Source organism: Poecilia latipinna, unplaced genomic scaffold, assembly GCF_001443285.1.
Source record: "Poecilia latipinna isolate Pla-1442-1.1 unplaced genomic scaffold, P_latipinna-1.0 Scaffold1470, whole genome shotgun sequence".
NCBI classification, from domain to species: domain Eukaryota; kingdom Metazoa; phylum Chordata; class Actinopteri; order Cyprinodontiformes; family Poeciliidae; genus Poecilia; species Poecilia latipinna.
In genome coordinates this window covers 36,893-58,005 of record NW_015114086.1, presented here as the reverse complement: position 1 = coordinate 58,005, position 21,113 = coordinate 36,893, and the positions used below count along the sequence as shown (strand labels likewise).

Here is a 21,113-nt window from a genome sequence, read left to right as displayed (position 1 = left end):
TAGGCCAGCAGCAATAAACCAATCAGAGAAATGTTGTCCGAGTTCTGCAGCATATGCCTCCGGTATATGCAGAATTTCTGAGTGTATTGTTACATGGTCGAATAAAGTTCAACTAAACTTACAGTTTTGATTCCGTTACCTTTTTTTTTGTTGACCGTATGTTTTAGCATGCATCTTATAATCCAGTGCGCCTTATGTATGGGTTAAATACAGAAATGGATGCCATAAATGAGAGCGCGCCTTATAGTCCGGAAAATATGGTAATTACTGCTCTTACTGTGTTATTCTTTTCAGAAAATGTCCTTTTTTAAGGCTATATATGCCAGTTCACGATTAATCAATTACTTAATTAGTTGACTTTTATTTTGATAAGTGGATTACAATTAATCCGATTAAGTGTTTTGATAATTCAAAAGCTGTCTAAAATGAGGACATATTTGGAATGTGAGCATTTATACTTTTACATATTAATATCTTCAAGGTCCATCAGCAGTAAGAGCAACAAGCAACTTGTTAACGTGCCACCGGAAAGTCAAGGAACTAATATGGCAAACAGAAATATCTTCATATATACTTAGTCAGGGAATTATAAGCCTGGCGGGTCACCAGGCTTTACATGTGCCCCCACCAGGCTCAGCATTGCTTATTTTAAAATTATTTATTTTTAAAAAATTTTATTTTTAAAATTTTTGCATTTTTTAAGACTTTATAGTTGATATTCAGGAATTGCCGTATTTTCCGCACTATAAGGCGCACCTAAAAACCTTCAAATTCCTCAAAAGCCGACAGTGCGCCTTATAATCCGGTGCGCCTTATATATGGTCCAATACTGAGCCACAACAGGTCTAGCAACTACGGTAAGCAGCCACCGACTTCATTTTTTTCCGTAGAAGAAGAAGCGCGCGGTGCATGCTGGGATAGTTGTCAGAAAGCTGGTTTGTTAATAAAGTTTGACTGATCTATCTACCTACCGACCATCTGTAATCAGGTCGTCTGCAGGTCATTTAGCACCACGTTCTCCATCAACATGCTGTGCGTGAACGGAGAAGGGTGACCATCATCCGGCCACGCCCCGGCCCAGTCGCGGAAGGCTCTCTTCGCTGACCGGAGTCGGACTGTTTTGTTGACATTCTTTATGTCAACAAATTGGCTTTAGACATTCATCCGGGGTGCTTCAGGGGGTGCTTCGACTAGGGTTGCCAAGGGACCAGCCCCTATACATTTAAAGCTGGAGGGGACGGGGGAAGAGAGACAGAGACTGCGGGGCAGCATGTCAGTTGGTCTGTGTTACCCAGAAAGCAGTTGGGGACAATATCACAACACCAACACCATGAGTGAAACAATGACTGGGACAGCCTGCTATATAAAGTACTCGGGGATCTGTTCTTTATTATCACATCCACATTTGTAGAGTACGTTACAAATCGTATAGATTCAATATGGGATGGGTGGCAACCCTAACTGTAGCGTCTATTCTATGCGCCTTATAATGTGTTGAGCCTTATATACGAAAAAAGTTTTAAAATAGGCCATTCATTCAAGGTGCGCCTTATAATCCGGTGCACCCTATAGTGCGGAAAATACGGTAATCCTCCAATCTTTTAATAACATGCAATTATCAAATTATATTTTCAAATTTCCTGTCAACTTTAAACACTTTTCAAGTCAAAAACACAACAGGCCGCTGGATGAATGACTTCCCTAGCACCCTACCACCAGGCTTAGCATGTTTTCTGGGGGAAACCTTGCTTAGTGAACAGAAAGGTACTTCAGCAAGAGGTTTTATTGTGATAAAAATAAAGTAAAAAGCTACTTTGCAGTTCTCCACCCTACCAAGTAAAACCAGACACTGCAGGGAAGCAGCTATAAACCTGACGTTTCTAAAATTAGTCCCTTCCTTTCGCTGTGCAAGTTACCTGACAACAACGCAAACTGAATCTTGTGTTCACATCAATGATGGAACCATTTTTAGGTCAGAACTGTTTATTTACAAGCCACCAAGTGTTCAGCAAGGCAGCTCTGCAGGTTTAAAATAACTCATTGTGTCAAAGTTGGATGAGCTGCAAACGCATCAGCCAATTAGTAATTAGTGAAGAATTTCAAAAGATGCCCAGAAAGGATTCCGTGAGAAAACAGTCCAACAGCCATGCAGCGTGTAATCATACGTAGATGTTGACCACATGCTTGATTCATACAAACTACTCTTCTTACTTAATGTAAACAACAATCACATTCAAGATTCAATACTTTTCAGTAAAGAAGGAAAGAGGTTGCAAGTTTTTTTGGAGACAACTAGAGTTTGATCTGGGTCTTCAGGAAATGACTGATGCACCGCCTCATGTTTACTGCAGCAGTTACTGATCTAGGAGCAGCATGTGGAGAACAGGAGACCCAACTTTAAACCATGACACAGAAACAAACACTCCGACACCTGATCTTGGAAAAAAAAAAAGTCTGAGGTCTTTCCAGTGCAGCCTGTGAGGACAGTGAGTGCTGTCCCAGAATGGCTGAGGGTTCCAGACAAAGTTAGGTCATGGAGAGAGGACTGAACAGAAAATACTACATTACGGACAGAGTGAGACAGAATGCCTAAGTCAGAGACTGGAGGAATTTACACTTTGTAGAAAAATTAATGAACTGCGTTTTATAGTTGAACCTGAACCTGCTATGAGCTCTGCTAATAATTCACCACAAGTTAAACAGCCAGAAGACGAAATAAGTAACGTGGACTAATGATGATCAAGCAAGAGATGCAGCAAATAAACGCCAATTTTCAATTAAACTTCTATCCACATTATAAATAAGATACTTTAACCTTTAATTTAATCTCCACTCTCATTTTCTGCATTTTAAATCAGTATAACATGAAGTAAGATCACCTTACCAAGATAAACTCATAATTTTCTCCTCATTGCTTTGGGATTTCTTCAAAGCTGACACATCTGGACTTAGACAGCGCAGTAGTGAGTGCTGGATTCTGTTGTTCTTGTGGCAGGACGGGACGAAGCTCATACCCTTTATCTGTTTTGCCGGGTCCAAAGGCCTCACCAAGCACACAAACCTGCGGTAAGCAGTTGCAGTATCTCTGATTTGAACACCAATACCAAAGTCCTCACTGTAGTTGCTGCAGCTGGTCTCAAAGTTCCTTGATGACAAAATGATTTTACTGTTAGCATGTGGCTAAAGCTTAGCTCAGTTAGCTGGATGCAGGAACAAGCAAGCTAAAATTAAGTAATTAATTAGATTTTCACGCATTAAAATGTTTTTACCAAAATTAATAGCTATTTTTTTTTTCTTTTTTAACATATGAACGTTCCAGCAGGAACTTTTGCATTCATGTGTTGCTGGTACTCCTGTAAATGTGACAGACAAGCGATATTCGCAAACAACAATGGACAATAAAGCTGCTTTTCTTGGGACTTAATTTTTGCCACAAAAATTGATCTGACTGGACACTGGACAAGTCTATTGTGTTCTAGTTATGCTAAAAGGAGTTAGCACACCAGTGAAGCTATTGAGGCCTAAAATAGCATCTCAATGCAAAGCATGCAGTAGCAGCAGCATGCTAATGTCAGCGTCCACAGTCCACATTTCTACAGACGTTCCATGAATGATGAGGAGTTCCTGAAACTCTGGAAAGATGAATGTTTAGCATTGCACTTTGCATCAATGTGGTGGTTGAATAACCTAAGCACCAAATTAAAAACAACAAATACCTTTGTTGTTGAGCTCATATGTCTATTTAATAATTTAGCAGAATTTTGTTTTTAAATTAAAAATATTGCTAATTTTGTCATTGCTATATGATTAATCAATTACAGACCCTGCATTTAACTGTGTCCCATTACTAGCTAAAATGCTAATTTTTCACTTAACAGAATGGTACTCTGAAAGAATCATACAGGCAATGATCTGTTCACCCAAAAGAAACGTATCCAAGAAAAAGTTATTTAGCTGGACAAGCAATGTGATGGATTCAACAGTGAGCAAGTGAACAAACCCTCAACAATAAGAGTGAGTGGCACATTTGTGCCGTAATAGCTTCTTCTACTCTCACACACACATTGCTCAGCCATGGATGAAAGGCTCAACGGAGAAAGAATTCCCAGAGCTGGCAAAAGAAGGCTGTTGCGTCATCCTCTAACAGTCTATTAATTCAATGTGAACAACGACCGAATCAGCAGGCCACAACAACGTTCTCAATTTACAACACACACCCTTGGTGATTCCATGCATACACCACTTGGCATGCTGTGATGTGGCCTTTGGGAGCCTGCAGCAAGTTATTGGTCTTCCTACAAAACCAATCAGTTCAGCAACAAGACAGAACATTGTTGTAAAAGTGATAATCGACAGCGACATTTGATTTGATCTCATCTACAATCTCTCACTGCAGAGTAAATCAGTGTAAAGCCAGTTGAACATCAGTTGTCAGATGAGATACAAACTGAGGAGAACCATTTAGTCGATGAGCTCGGAACGTTTTCCTTACTGAAGGCCAGATTCAAATCAAAAGCGCTGTGATGCCACAGAGCAAAAACAGGCTAACCTGATAAAAACAAAGAAAAGAAAATGTAGTGTAAATTTCCTAGAGTTAGTCTCCAGTTAGCAAGTCACAACCTGCTAGATGTCATTCAGGTGTGTGCAGATAAGAGGGGGATGGAAAGGACTTCTACAGTGACTGTGTCAGGTATTCTGAACACAAAGCCAACAAGACAACACAGCAAGATTTAGCCAATATTGGGATATTCTTTTTAAAATGTCAAGAAATCTTATATTTTCATGTTGTATAAATAAATAAACCTTGCCAAATTAACAGGTCACCTGAAATGATACTGCTAAATTCTGAGAGGAAGCCATCATTTTATCTATGTACATTAGTAAGGTACTTAAAAAAACATCTACTCATGCAGAAAAAAATTGTACCCATAGCTAATGTTCTCCTTCCACCACAATGTTCAGTCAGTTGTTTAATTTTATAATGACATACATACACACCTACACACACATCTTTTAGTGAGTTTGCTGGTACCAGATGGGAGTTTGTTTGGACTAAGTGGGCAGGTAAACTGGCGAAAGAGTGAAATGACAAGGAGCCACAGCAGGTTCTGCCCACATTAGCATAAATGTTTAAATTATTGGTTTGAAAATCCATATAATAGGGCCGTTCTATAATAATAAACACATTTCCACTATTGGTTCCAGAATAGTTTTCCCCAGAACCGTTTTTAATCAGCCAGGACTGTTTCTGGTGAGTGTTTCCTTTGAGCGATCTACAACCAGGCGGTTGATTAGACCAGCCCTACCTCTGTTGCTCAGTGGCTCCCCCTGTAGGAGTGCTGCAGCAGTGTGGGAACACAGATCTCCATCCACCACAACCGAGAATTCCCATTAAAAACATTAAAAATAGAACAAAACAGGTTTAAAATTAGATAGTTTCGTTTGACATTTGGCTAAAAAAGTGTAAAAAGTGAAAATGTATATATGGATAGATGGATTTTAAATGATCTACTTCCAACCCAACTGCAAGACGGAGGAAAAAGGAAAGCTCAGATTTTCATTAAAACCTGATGCACCTATATGAAAACTAGTGCAGATGTCGATATCCACTATTAATTTTGCTACCATGGTCGATACCCAGTATGTGACAACATTGCATCATATGTATTTCTGTTATTTCAATATTGTGAAAGAAAAACGACCACAGTGCTGGCATTTCTTCTGTTTCAGTTAGACATCCTGCAGTGCTGCACGGCATCACGGTTAGTGTCACATGACCAAACTAAAACCACATGACCAGCCTCCTCCAGAAACACAAAGGACAATTTAATCTGAAATATTTCATTTGTTACTATTGGCCCAGTTTTACTTGCCGAACCGATAACAACATGTTAAAAAAAAATTACTAAAATTGCTCGATACCGTTGTTGGTGCTGATAAATCATGTAGCCCCACAATTATGACCATTTAATAGCAGTTATGATGTGAAACTGAATTCAGATCAGTTTTATCTAAGAAGTTTGTCATAATTCACAGATCTTTGAGGATTACAGAAGAATGGCCACACATCCTGCAGCGTGGATTCTCCAGTCAACATTAGTAAGACTGGGTTGCAAAAAAATATTTTTCGGAAGTTGTCTATGTTTTTTTTTATATTTTGAACCATGGAATCCAAAAATTACATCCATTTTTCTCAATCAGGTCACTTTCTTATTCTAATCTGATTTAGAATAATCCAATCTTCTGATTAAATTGATTATATTTTTGTAATGTTATCAGTTCATTTCCATTAATATTTCTCATCCAAAAAAGATTTTAGGAGAAAAAAAATTTGTTTTCTAACAAAGTGTATTAATTATATGCAACAAACTTAGATTGTTGTAAACTGAATAATAAACACTGATAAGGGTGCGTACATGTAAATTGAATATTACGTCTCCATTTCTTTTCTCTCCTGATGGAGTCTCTCCTCCTGCTCGTCACTCATTGATCAGATTCTCAGGAAACTGATCCAGATGTGGAAACAAGTCCTGCATTTTGATGCTCATGTTGCTCCATAGTTCAGAAAATTGACCTGATTGAGCAAAACCAATGTGATTTTTGGATTCAGCTCATCAACATGACCCTAAAACAGTTGAAAAACTCCAGACAATTTTTTGGCTGTTGGCCAGTGTAATCAGTGAATGATCAATAATCTTGGGGAGTTGAGATTGGTTCTTATTCTAACATAAATGTTAAATCCCTTCAAAAGACTGATGAGAATACTTCATTAGTAATAGTATTCTTAATTTTCTTATGATCAGTAATGTAATTAAGAACTTAATAATTAAGGACATAATGCTTGATTATTATTTTTTTATTATTATATTAATTTTTTTCTTTCATATCAACAAAAACCCACTACATGCTACGAATACCTGAAGGACCACACTGGACTTTGTTTTGTCTGTGTATATTCACTTAAAAACAAAAAAAGTATGATGAGACAATCATACTCTCTCTTGGCGGTTTTAAGCATTATATTTGAATTCCTATTATAAAAACTGTAATAGTGAGCATGTGTGGCTGGGTTTCTCTGATGAGTCATGTTACCCAATCTTCACCTGCAGTTTAAATCTGATTCATTTATGACTGAAGAACATGAACACTGACTAGAAACCTTTGCACAGAAAAGGCTTTCTTTGCCAGTTATTGACATAAAAGAAGTTATAAACAATGTCTCCCCTGGTGGGCTACCGCAACAAAACAATAATCATGTACTTCAAAAATACAAAAAGGGAAAAAGACCCAACTTTTGTTAAGAATGAGAAGAGAAATTCAGTTTGGAAAAAAGAAAAAAAAAAAGAAAAAATCCCATCTTGCATCATCATGCAAAGGTAACTGAATAAGCTGCGTCAGCCAGACCACTGACCTGTTCTGCTCCTCCAGCTTGGCCAGCAACTCCACATCGTCAGGGCTGAGCTGCGCTGGGGAGGACGGCGAGAGGGCGGGCGAGGACAGAGACGTGGACGAGGAAGTGGTGGGGGTCTGTAGAGATGAGGGCGTGGCCACCTGGCTAGCCATCTGACTGACGGTGTGGGAGACCGAGTTCTTCACCCATGAGAGAGTAGAACTCAGCTTTCCAGCAACCTTGTCTGTCGCCACCTGCAGGGAAAGACCACACAAGTCTTTTTATTATGTAATCACTTTCCGACCTCACCGGGCTCAGTCTCACAATAAGTCACCGTCTAAACTTAGATCCATGCCAACCAGACGTCGTCCAGTCAGAGGGGAACGGATCGATGCGGCTGCTGAGCTTTCACTCCGCTATAGCCAATGTTCTGATTTCCTGATCAATACCTCAAACTGCTTGCTTGTGCTGCAGCAAACGTTTGATGAGTCAGGACTGAATCGTGACAATCAGCAGTGGATGTTGGGTTGGTTTCATTTTAAAGCTACTTTAACAACACATTCTAGCCACTTTTCCTTTTTTCCAACAGATTAACAACAAGAAGTCCTGCTTTTGCTAAAGAGAATTTTTTACAGAGCAGAGCAATGATTAACATTATCATTCCCTCTCATGGGGAAAAATGGCGACAAATCGTGACACGTAATCTGACCGACACTCAGACCTGGGCAGACATACATACATGAGAATTATAATAGAAACTGTTTAAATCAGTTTCCTTTTCAGAACCACCACTGAAAAAAACAACACACAAATCCTGACCAAAAGCATATAAAGACGTGACATCAGGAAAGTTTCCTACCTGCTTTTCCCTCCCAGAAATCCAACCCTTTCAGCCGCTTTCCATGACAAAGCTGTTTTAAATCTCCATATCCATCAAAAGAAGGATTTCAGATGCTTGTTGAACCGCGCTCTCACTCGCTCAGACTTTTAAACATTCAGCCGACTTAACAGAGTCTTGCAGTCATATGCTGATCATACTTGCAGGAAGGGTCAAAGTGCTACAGTCACAGTCATTCCACACAGCTGTACTTCACAAAAAAAAAAAAAAAAAAAAAAGCCCGGCTGTCATAATGCAGGCAGGAAACAATTTAGAATAGAAACTACTGAGTAAAAAGAAGCAGCAGCAGCAGCGATCTATCCATGCACTCTTTGTGTTTATTTTTGATACTCAGTTACACATTTCTTTTAATGTCAGTATGCCATTTTTAATAACTGTACATCTTAATTTTTTTCTGCAAATTTCCCCTTTACTCTTCAGTCTCTTTATTTTTATCTGTGTGAATCTGCATCTACCAGTCACTTTGCTGCTGTTTTACCTCAACTTTCCCACTAAGGGTCAATATAAGATGTTTCTATTCTATTCTCAACTTTTTCCATGTTCAACTACAAATTTTAAATTAATGTAATAGAGAAACACAAATGAGTCAATAAGAATCAAAGAAGAATCATAAATGTCTTTCAACATTTTTGATGAATATAATGTAAAATTGGTTCAAGCATTTGAATCTTTGTGTGTAATTTAGTCCCAGTATTGCAGAGTGTTAGGCCAAAGAAGATTATCCCGAGGTTTAAAACACCTAACAGAGCACAATTAAGTGCATCACCTGAAAATGGAAAGGGCGTGGCACGACTACAAACTGCCATGCATCCAAACTAACAGGACAAGCAGGGGTGGTATTAATCAGAGGATCATGAAGAAGCTGCAAAAAACCACAACTCCAGAAATCCACCCTTTATACAATGAAAGAAAGGCAGAGGAAGTTATCTATTCAACTGCAAAACTACATATTTCTACACACGTACAAATTTATGAAACAAATAACTCCCCTGACAGAGTTTATTAAAAAAATAGTGTCACACATGCGATCGTTTTCAGAAAACCTTTTATCCAAATGAACTCGCACAAATATATCATTTGTGTTGTTTTAAAAATGCCAAATGCAGCATGGTGCAAAGCTAAAACCTTTGTTAGCCAATCAGCTGATGCCGTTTTACTTACTGCAGATAGTAATGTAATGGAACCCTAAATCTCTGTTTACCCATAAGTGCACACAAACACTAATATGGAGCTTTGTGTGGATGGAAGACTGGAACACATTAAAAAGTATTAGTTTTCCAGATATCCGAAGGGAAACAGGCCCTAACAACATTTACATTTTGTCATAAGTTGTAAAAATCTGTAAAAGTTCAAGCGACATGAATTCTTTGACAGACTTTTTAATTAACTCAAGGCACAAGGACTCAAACATTTTTTTATCTGACATATAAGTTTAATCCTTCCTATCAATAAGTAAAGTACTAAAATACTTAAATAAATGGCATATAGATGAACTGAGGAAGACTTCTTTTGTCCAAATTCAAATCATAAACTCTTCTAGAATGATAGGAGGATTATGCCAACACTATAATTCTGTAGTGGTGTAAGTATCTGTGTGTAATTTTACATTTGTTCTTATTGTACATTATATTTATATTATATTTTCATATTGTTGTGTTATTTTTTTAAATCTGTAAGTATAGATTTAAGTCTGTTACAAGTTGAAGGTATGAGATGTTTTAGCAGTGTCTAATGTCACATCTGCTTCCACTTACAGCAGAAACTGGGTAGAACAGACTGGAAGCAAAAAACATTCTGGTTTTAAGTAATTTAAATTTGGTTTTGTCTCAGTGGAGTTGTTTTTTTTCCCCACTAGGTGTATTGAAGCATTCAACAGATTGCCTCTTTTCTTGTTTAGCTGACAACTGGCTATGTGGTTTAGCCCAAATGTTTATTTGCATACAGAGCAGATAACTGAGATCTAATCACAAGTGTTCAACTCAGGATGCATGGAGACTGGTAGGTATTCAGAGCCAAATTCATTTAAAAATGGTTAAATAGTTACAGCTTAAAAGGACATAAAAAGTGGAACAGTGAGCAACTCTGTTTATAAAGAATAATAGCTGATTGTAAAAAGTTGAACTCTTAATTTGCATTTGTCTATTTTCTCCCCACCCAAAGCTTTGTGGTGCTCTGAGTCAGACTAGGATCGTCTGTGGACTTTTTCCCCTTTGAAAGCAAAATAAAAGAAAGCCGGGCCACGTGGCTTCTTATGGTGCTGATGACCAACAACGTTAGTGAGTCAGATTTCACCTTAAAGAACAGCTCTACATGTGCTCTTTCAAATCTGATATCTAGAAAGTTGAAGGCAGCTTCCTATGTATCTAAGGGCGTTTTCACATCTGATAGTCTGAGCTCAGTTCAGGACCAAAATGTGCTACATTTTGAGCTGGTGCCGTTCTCTTTCACACTGCAATGTGTCAAACCAACCAAATCCTTTCAAAAACCTGTTCATCTGTGGCAGAACCAAGAACCACAGAAGCAAATAACTCAAAAACTCCTTTAGAAGACACTAAGATCAACTTCCTTCTTCACAAGATGTAAACCAAAACAGAGTGGCGTCAAGATTTTTGTGGTTGTAGGATGTCTCTTTTGTCTCCATTTCTCCCATTAACACTCGACATAGGCATTTGTTTTGGTCAGATTTATCCAGAATGCCCTGAACCACAGCCCACCTCTTGCATTTGGAGCGGTCTCCAGTCCACATATGCATTCAAACCATGCCAGACTTCACTTTAAACCAACCAAGACCCAAGTTAGTAGACAGACCAGAGTTTGATTACACATTCACACCTCCCCAAAAGAACTGGACTTTCTAGGCAAACCAACTAGAGTCGGATTAAAATGGACTAAACAGGGCTGGTGTGAATGTATCCTAGATGAAGATGGATTTGAAAAGATTTAAAATTATGTGGCAGCAACTTTAAATTTAGACTCTGGTTCTACTATGTCAGATGTCAGGATCAAGGTTGGTCTTAAAGATATTGTGTCCAGTGAACCGAGCCGATGAAAGCAGGAATTCCCCGTAAATCCTGGATACGGGGTTTGTTGCTGCTTTTGTTTGCCAAAGAACTGAAAGAGGCCCAGAAATGCTGGGAGCATAGCTAATGAAGCTACAGAGGGTCCGAGCAGTGGAACATCAGGGCAATTGGGGAAGTGAAAAAGACCAGAGGAAGAAGTGAGAAGTGTTTCCCTTATCATAACTGAACAGATGAGTCACAATAGCTGGAAAATAAACCAGGTAAATGGTTAGAAATTATATCTACATGTACAAATCAAAAAAACTTCTAAGCTACACTCGCTCCTATCTTCATATTGCATTTCTCTTCCTGAATAACCTTCTCAGGCTCTGCAATGGACACCATGGTGTGAGAGCACTGAAACCCAGGCTTGGCTCACAATAACACACTCGAAGTGAGGTGGAAAGGCCTTTCTCTTCACACGCACAGGGCAGCTCATACTTTCCAAATGTACAATCAACATTTCAATGACCGGGCTGAAGGCTACTCCTCAACAAGCACTGCTAGCCTTCTAGTGGGGTAGGAAATGAAATGTCTAGACTCTGGCTTATGATTTTAGAAATTCATACTGCATGCATAGCCATCTCAGTATGTTGGGGTAAAAAATGGAGTCAAAGTTTAAACTTTAAGAGTTATATTACTTCTACTAATTTATTTCCTCAATCACAGGAGCTGGAAATAGGACCAAAATAACATTTTGAGTGACTAGAATAATGACAGAAATCCATCTTTTGCATAAATAAATAAAGGTGTCAATTATGTTGTTGAAAATGTGTAAAAGTTAATTGGTTACATCTATTGAAACCAGGCAAAAAGCTTTCCTAAAATTAGTTCCACTGCAGAGCCAACCAGACATGAAATTTAATAATTTAATACAGTGAATTAATACATCTTGAATTGCCCCCTTAGTGCGTTTTGGTCGCAGAGCCAGACCACATCGCCCATAGCAACATTTCTTTCAGCTATGCCACTTGCCACGGACAAACAAGTTGGGACCTGCAAGTTGACTCCTATAACTTAAAGCAGTAGTTTATCTGCTTTAAGTTATAGTTAAAATGAATCCCTGCCTTAATAAAAGCACATACTGTTTTGCACAAAATCCTTTTCCAAGTATTTACACCTCTAGAACCTTTGAACTATTAGCTATGTTACAACAAATTAGCTTCAGTGTATTTTTTTAAAATGTGTGGTCAGAATATGGAAACAGAACATGGCAGAGGCAGTGTCATGCTATGGGAGTTGTCCAAACAAAGGAAAGTTCTGCTAACAAATTAGACTTAATGCAATTAAATAACACCTAAAAATTATGTCTAATAAGTATACACAATAGCTAATTTATTCCTATAGATAAAGCTATTGCAATAAGCACTAAAATCAATTCATTGCATTCATACAAATTAAAACAACAATCTCTATAATTTCCATTTCCATAATTAGTTGTTTTTCTGGAGCGTTGGTCTAAACTCCCCTTTTTTGAATGTTGTTTAAAAAGACTTTGATATTCATTTGATTTGTTTATTTATTTTGCATATTTAAAATGTCTTCCAGCTCCAGTGTTAAATGTTTAGGTTAGAAATTAAAGATTTATTAATATTTCAGATTATAATAAAGCCATTACATTACTTGAATTTTTTTTTCAAAACTACAATATTATCATTTATTGCAATAACTTCAAGGACAATTATTGTCCAGCAATAAAATGACCCAGGCCTAAATTAAGTAAATAATAAGTAGGCCTATTTAAATTAGGGTTACTTATGCACTGAAGCAAGTGATTAAACCTTTGTAGATCAGAATAGGCTATGGTGTCAACAAGTGTAAACAAACAAAATGCTAACATAATGTGGATCGATAGTCTAGCGCCCCAAAATAAAATCAGACTAGGCAGCAACACTTGTGGTCTAATTAACGGTGTAACCCCACCCAACAGCTCACATGTACTGTGTCTACCAGAACAACACCAGAGGAGGATTACAGAGGCTCTGTGATGTACAGTTACTAAGAATTTACACTAGTTTTGATAGCAAAAAGCGTATGTTGGTGTTTTTAAAAAATGCTATTTCCATCCTGTTTGTTATTAAATAAACTCAAGAGCAAGATGTGTTACTGCTACTTTCATCTCAACACATCATTAGCCCAACCAATTGGTGCAGGAAAGCAAACCCTGTGCAGCTTCACGTCACAGAAGATTTAAAGCTAATCTTTAATTCACCCCCTCCCCCTCCAGCCCAATGCCACAGCCAAACTAACTCTCACAGAAAAAGTACTGATGAAGATCTGCAGCGATCATAAGAACCATCTGGGCCTGAGCAGCCAAGAAACAGAGAAGGAACTCACTCAAGTGTTTAAATAAAGCATCTGGTTCAGGCAGTGTGACTGAATTCAAAGAACAGAAACTAGTTTCTCACCAGCTGCTGGGACTGAAACTTCACATTCGACATACAGATGGACTAGATCTCCACGCGAGTGTTGCTACAGGGGCAAATGTAAAACTTGAACTATTGTATAATAAAATACAAAATGGCAACCCTTGAACATTAGTTTACATGTGATACAGGCCCCAGGTTTCAGTGTGCTGCTAAATAATACTAGATCTTCAATTAGTTTTAGCTTATAGAGAGTAATGACTTCCAGTCACCAACAGGTGCTTCCACAGATAGTTCTGATATCTTCAGCACCAGGGAATCCCTTTCCTTCAGCTTTATTCACACACCCTCATTTTACTGCAACAAAATTCAAAAGTGCTTTACAAAAACAAAACATGTCCCATCCAGGATTTGCTTGTCCCTGGTAGCATTTATGGAGGATTTCCAGATACAGAAATAAAATTAATACCATGTATGACAAGCCTTCACCCAGTGCATTATAAGCCTGGTGGGCCACTAGGCTTTAGTTATGCCCCCACCAGGCTAAGCATCACTTTTTTTGTTTTGTATTTACTATAGAATTTTTTATATACTAGTAACAGTGATAATAGCAAAGACTGGCTAAAGAGTCTCTTTGGTGAAACGGTTGGAAGCGCAATGGCAACACAGTATGGTCAGTATGTGAACACATAGGGAGGCTGAGGTCAGACAACTTTACCGTTCACCACACTAACAACTTCAGAGAATGAAGTGACAAGTCAAAGATAAAAGACACTTTAATTAGGACACTTTAAAAGACATGGCATTTTTGCACAACTGAAGTGCAAAAAAAAAATGTTATTTAGCATAACTGTAATTTTTATGCTTCCTTTTTTTAAGTATTGTTAATAATGTTTTCCAATAACACATAATTGTCTACTGATATTTTCAAATTTCCAGTCAACTTTCAACATTTTTTTAAATCAATAACTGCCCTTACCACTGGGCTTAGCAGGTTTTCTGGGGGAAGCTCTGCATAGGACATGCTTGAAAACGCACGTTGCCTTGTGTAACTCATCACCGATAGTCGACACTCGGCATTATCAGTTCTACAGGACATCACAGATATTTTGCAAGCAAAAATAGCTTTTGAAACTCACCTTCCTCCTTTTCACAATGTGTTTATGCAGAGCCAGCTTGTTAAATTGCTAAACTAACACTTTTTTGTTGCACATGACTTGTTGACAACGTGGCTTGTTGAATGTTTCAATGCCGTTCAGGTTAATTATGTAAATTTAAAAAAAAAAAATACAGCTCCTAAACAAAACACGGCATTTTTAAGTTGTCTTTCATTTGTTCTCTGACCTTAATGAAGTTTCTCATTAGGTCTCTGTATTCTTACTACTTTCTCCCGTTTTAATGCAGTGGTGCAATATTTAGAACTCTGCTGCGTTAAAGATGGTTATCTCAGGTGGGTTTATCACCCACAACATCCTTGTTTACTGGATTTCTTCCCCCTTGTCTACAGTCGGAGTTTGAGACACAGTCTACATCGCAGCAGCACCACAGCTGAGCGGTTTAAATCCTCTGCTTGTTCCACATATAATGTTTCCCTCTCTGTAAATCATGCTCATCTCCAAACAGCAAACAGAGAAGCGGCGCGTTAGCCTCTGCTGCCCAGGTTCCTTTTATGGCTCGATGGTGCTGAGCGCTGAAATGGGGATCTAGCATCAAATTCAACAGTAGTCTCTCTTCCAGAAAGCGCCACAAGTTACACGGCGTTACCGAGAAGAGAATCCGCTGAAGCTAAACGAAGACATCGTTGTTTTTTTTACCTTCTGCAGCTAAAATGGCGACTTATACTTAATTTTATTTTATGGGTTTTATAACAAACATCCACAGTCTTAAAAAGTCTCCGGCTGCAAACGCGTCAAACACTATCGACACCACTGACAAGCCGCAGTTCGAAGTAATATTGCGACAAACCGAGTGTAAGAGTTAAGTAATAACCATTTGTATTAATTGAGCGCAATGTCACAGTATTGACTTTAAAAACAATGGAATAACTTTGAGTCCGTTAGTGAGTAGAAGTCAACTCCAGTAAATAGACCGAGCCCGGAAAAAAAAGCAAAGACATCCTTTACCTTGAAGCGTTTTCAGCCAGCAGCAGTAAATGTCTCCTGTTTCCCATGCACGAAGATAAAGCTCCACTAGTCAGAGAAAAAGTTCCGCTCGGAAACGCTTTACGTGCGGTCATAGAAAATTAGGACAAGCCAGTGCGGCTAGGTTTCTTCTTGAAAAGCTAGCCAGCATTAAGTTAGCCCGTTCCCATTGACTCCTCGGTCCAGCCCATGCAGCCGTAATACGTGTACACAAATGTCTCCGACCCACAGACACGGCCTCGACTGTTTACATCCTAACAGAGCATGCGCCAACCTGATATAACACTGTCACCAAGTGGTCAACGTGAGGAACTGCAATCCAGGGTCTTATGGGAAAGCGTTGCCATTACTCATGAAGAGAAAGTACGACATTCTTAAACACAAAAGCGTTTTGTTTTGTTTTGTTTTGTTTTGTTTTTTTGAAAAAAAAAAAAAGATAGTTTAATTATTTTCACAATGGAGATCAGAAGTGAATTTAGCTAAAATGGGCCAAAAATAAAATTGGAGCATAACTCCAAAAAGTTGCATTCAAGCACAATAACTGATGTTGCACTGATATTTAACTAGAGTTTTAATGGCTCTAATGTTTTTTTGTGGGTGGACCACAACGACGCCATTAAAACTCACAATAGCATACCAAACTTTATCGATAAGAAATTAGAGTGACAATTTTCACAGACATTTCAATAGTAACCACATTGTCACATTTTTCTGCTAAAACAAGATTAAATTTTTTGGTGAATCCTTCGGTTTTCCTTACCCTCTTTAGTCTGTTTATGGCAAAGTGTCTGAAGTCAGATTAGCAATTCTAACTAATGCAGATGAATATCTTTCATTTTCTTGAGTAGATTTTCACTTACAAATAAAATCTTTTAATAGTACTATTACTACTACTACTACTACTACTACTACTACTACTAATAATAATAATAATAATAATAATAATAATAATAATAATAATAATAATAATAATAAACTTTAAGTATTTCTCTTTTATTAATCATGTTTCTGCTTTTATCTTAAACAAACAAAGAAATTCCTTCATCCCCCTTTTATTAAACTTTGCTACATACAGAAGCACTGACCTATAACCCTAAAATCTCACCTGCCCACACATGGAAAAAAAGTCAACTCAAATGTTTTCAAATTATATGTCTGTCTTTTAATAAGGGACCCTTTTTATATTTTGGATCTAATTACTCATCTACAAAAATTACACTGCTCTGTTTCATTAAAAATGTATTTTAGCAGACCAAAATACAAAAATTCTAAAGAATTTATTTATTTACATATTTATTTTGTTTGTTTTTTGTGGTCCTCAAGTGCTTTCAACTTGATGATTTTGGCCCTCATGGTAAAATGGTTTAAGACCTTTCCCTGTCTGAGCAGTGACTGGGTCAGAGGGAGGATGTAGGCTGAACACAACCCTAAAAACAATGTCACACTCTCCACTAAACATCTCAGGGTCACTTATTAATTCACATGCATGTTTTTGGAATGTGAGAAGAAAATGGAGTACCTGACAAAAACCTCACACATTTTAATGGAGAACCTTTTTGCCCCTGACCTTCTTATACAACTGCTGATATGAAGGTTATTATACAAAACCAAGATAGCCTAAAGCAAATCAGAAGTCTCAACAACTTGTTTATCCTTTCATTATCTATTACAAACACAATGTGAATGACTCAAAGGTCATCGAGGAATGAATCGTGTCAGAGCAGCTCTGTCTCAGGGCAGCTGTGGGAACGTTGTGATTTCATATTTTTGACCAAAGTAGGTGACTACTGACTTAAAAGTTCACTTTCACAAAACACTAAGTGTAAAGAAGAGATGTAAGCTTTTTCGTCCAGGGTCTCAGGATTTAACACACTGTTAGGTTAAGGAAATTCTAGATTTCCCAAAATGTGGTCCACATTTACTGAATTTATCCCAGTGGATCAGGAAAAGTGGTTTAAACTGTAGCCAGTGTAAACATGTGCAGTCATATTTGGTAAATTAGGATTTGCTTTCTGACGAGGTTCATCTGTCAGATTAAAAGTACCTTTTGAAAATAACAAAAAGTACTTTGGTATTAAGCAGACTTTGTAGTAAACCCCAGTGTTAATTTTTTTGTCACTGGTCTAATGTAATATTCTAATTTTAAATGTCATGTTTTCTTTAGCTGTAAGTAGAAAATCATCATAGTTAATAGAAATAAAGGCATTCAAGCATCCATCTGGTGTAGTTAATCTATATAATGTGTTTCACTAAAAGTTCCTCAAGTAAATAGACTTTTGAATAAAATTTGTTGAACGGGTCAGTAGGCTGTCTCATCAAGTGCTATTTTATGTCCTCATGTTTATGCTTTGTTATTTTCTTTTTTGTTTCCTGTGATGCCCCGTAAAGTACGTTGGTTGATTGTGTCTGAATGGTGCTCCATAAATAAACTTGCCTTGCTATTAAATGCACAAATCCCAACTTGAGCTTATGATCGAATATTATCTCAGTTTGTACCTTAGTTTTCAAATTATTTGGAAAGAATGATAAGGAGTTATGTAATGTGTAACTAATCAGTGTTCCAATATTAAAATATCTTACCTGGAGTTCATTGCTGAAAGGAAAGAAAAACGTCACTTCTGTTGGAGCAGCGTGGAGTTTCAGGCTGTTTGATATCTCTGACTGATCTTTCATTGAACCTTCATTCTAAAAGCAGCAAATGCTATTAATAAGTGGGAAAAAAAAACTACTAAAAATCCATTCTTAACCTAATCAGAATTTACTAACAATGACTTTACAGCAGCCACAATTAGACTGGCTTCACTCAGTGTCTCACAATGTGAACAGAAACTCTGAGTGAAAGAAACCTGGTGAGGAATAAAGGAATTCTGGGGAACATCTATCTGTGTGACTGCCTAGCTTCACATACCAAACAGTCCACAAACCTACCTTTCAGGTTTTAGGTGAGAGCAGGCATGACGCATGTCTTTTGTTGGCTGCTTGGACACTCCTCTGGCTCAGGAAGGAGCTGACGTTGTGGAGACACATCACGACCGAGCGTGGCCCCATCGATCTGATACGTCACTCTGTCTGTCGCGTCACATCACACCGATAACGTTACGTAACTACAAACATAAACACACAAGTGTTCGAGGTGAAGATGGCTGAAGAAGTTGAGTCATAGAGAAAATAAACTAAAACTGAGTGTAGCAACACAAGAGTAGACATTCTTAGCCTGATTTTTCATTGCCTCCCTCCATTGTCTTCTTACTATATTCCTTTTTAATGGCAAAACACTTTTTTACAGTGCCTATAAAGTATTCACCTCTTTAATTACTTTTGCAAATCAATCAGTTTCAAGATTTTTTTATTTATCAAAAAACAAACAAAAAATCTACCCCTTCAATGTGGAAGTGAAAACTGATTTCTACTAATTAATGACAATTAAATAAATAATTTCATGTAAAATAAGTGATTGCATAGATATTCATCTGCTGATGGATGAAACACTTTTTGACAAATCCTCTCCCCCCTGGTTTTTACAGAAAATAAGAACAAAAATATTTCACTTAAAACAAGTGATATTCTTCCTGCTGAACTGTGCTGAGCTGTGAACAGACCTTTCCACATCCCCCCACATATTCTCCATTGGATTAAGGTCTGGGTTTTAACTAGACCCCTCCAAAACATCCAGCTTTTTGTCTCTTTAGCTGTAACTGGATGCTTCGGCCCATTGCCTTGCTGGAACAGAAATGTTCTCTGAAGCCGTAGTTCTCTTGCAAGTGAAACATACTGTCTTTTTTTGTTAAAAATGTCACATTTTGTTGGTCCTGATTGATTTGCAAAAACAGTAAAAAGTGTAAAAGATCCAATACCTTATACAGTGCTGTTAACATGTCAATTAACAATCAAATATTAGTCAAAGATTAAACCTGAGGAGGAATGTCAAGCCAAGAAGCTGGTTTAATTTGTAGTTCAGTACATTCTCTGTTGCCACCACCAGAACAAAATGCTGATACAATGGAACAGCATGTTCCCCATTTTAAAACGTCACTCAATCAGATCAGCTGAAACATTTCTATATCTCTGTTCCAGTTTTAGATTGAATGTATCAGATAGATAGGTGTGTGGATTATTCATAATAAGCAAAATGCTATTGTAAATACTGGTCAGTAGATTCCACACATTAACCATGGCCTCAATGTTGCAGTTATTTTGTTGTTTTAAATATTTATCTTTTTTTTTTTAAATTAATGATAATGCAATGGTAAGACTTCAATAATGTGTTTTTGTGGACGCATAATTAAAAATATATTCTGTATCATTTTTGGTAACAAGCTTCATTGTTCTGATATTTTCTATCGACTGAGCCATTTAGAGGCCAAGAAGCCAAAGTAATCATTATATCATAACTGGATATAGCGATATAGTTCAGTAGCTACTAGTATTAATTTCATGAGTTTTATATATTAAAAAACGTATTTAGAAAAGTTTGTTTATTTCTTTATAATTTATTATTTTGTAATTGTGCCATTTATTTATTTATTTCATGTTACTTTTTAAAATATGAAAACTTACACATAGCTTTCTAAATTTCTCTGTTGGATGACATCATTTCTAAATATTAATTAATGTCAGATTTTCTGACTTAGTACTAAAACAGTCTTTCTGTGTTATTTCTTTGACTGTTGCTTTTTTTATTTAATTGGGTAAAAATGTGTTAAAGCAGTGCTAATCTTACTTGTGTACAATCTTTGGACACTCCAGCCACCCCTGCTCATCATGATGAGCTGTCACGCTTAACCTTTAAAAGTTTCTTCTTGTCATCAATGCCAAATAAATATTATTTTTATTCTTCTCTAAGTACAAAAGTTTTCCTCCAGAAAGCTTTTAGCTCATCCGTGTGGGTATCTCCACTAAGTTTTTTTTTTTTTCCTGGTTGCCACACAGTAATGACAGACTGGATTATCTGTGGACTTTGACACTTCTGTTTTGCCATCTTTCACCCGCAGTCTTAACTGAACTAAATTATTAGAAAAATATATAGGCAAAGAAGACTGTACCCACTCAAATTATTGTGAATGTTTCGCCCCGGTTCGACAGGGGGCAGAAGCGTTTCGTGCTTTCTCGGCCCGTGACGCAGTATTTAGCAAGCATGCGCATGACGATCTTTCTTTTCCCAGTGCAGCGGAGTCCCAGCCCCAGTCTTTGGCTCCGGGCTCCTTCATAAGGAGACTAAAAGACTCCAAAATGGTTTGTAGTTCGGCCTCATTTGAGTCC

The 21,113-nt window shown here is 37.5% G+C and overlaps 1 protein-coding gene across 5 annotated transcripts in view; it reads right to left on the bottom strand.

Moving 5' to 3' along the window:
• evi5b (ecotropic viral integration site 5b) overlaps nucleotides 1–18,543 on the bottom strand; it is a 55,593-nt gene extending 37,050 nt beyond the window's left edge. For 3 of the 5 annotated variants that reach the window (XM_015057535.1, XM_015057537.1, XM_015057538.1), the window contains exons 1-2: nucleotides 18,435–18,542; nucleotides 7,412–7,644 (exon numbers count right to left, since the gene is read on the bottom strand). In XM_015057535.1, the coding sequence (XP_014913021.1) occupies nucleotides 7,412–7,644; nucleotides 18,435–18,527 (326 nt within the window). In that variant the 5' untranslated portion in view covers nucleotides 18,528–18,542. Of the gene's footprint in view, nucleotides 1–7,411; nucleotides 7,645–15,836; nucleotides 16,096–18,434 lie in introns of those variants that run through there. The other 2 variants (XM_015057539.1, XM_015057536.1) reach the window with 2 other exon arrangements.
• Between the last annotated feature and the right edge of the window lie 2,570 nt (nucleotides 18,544–21,113).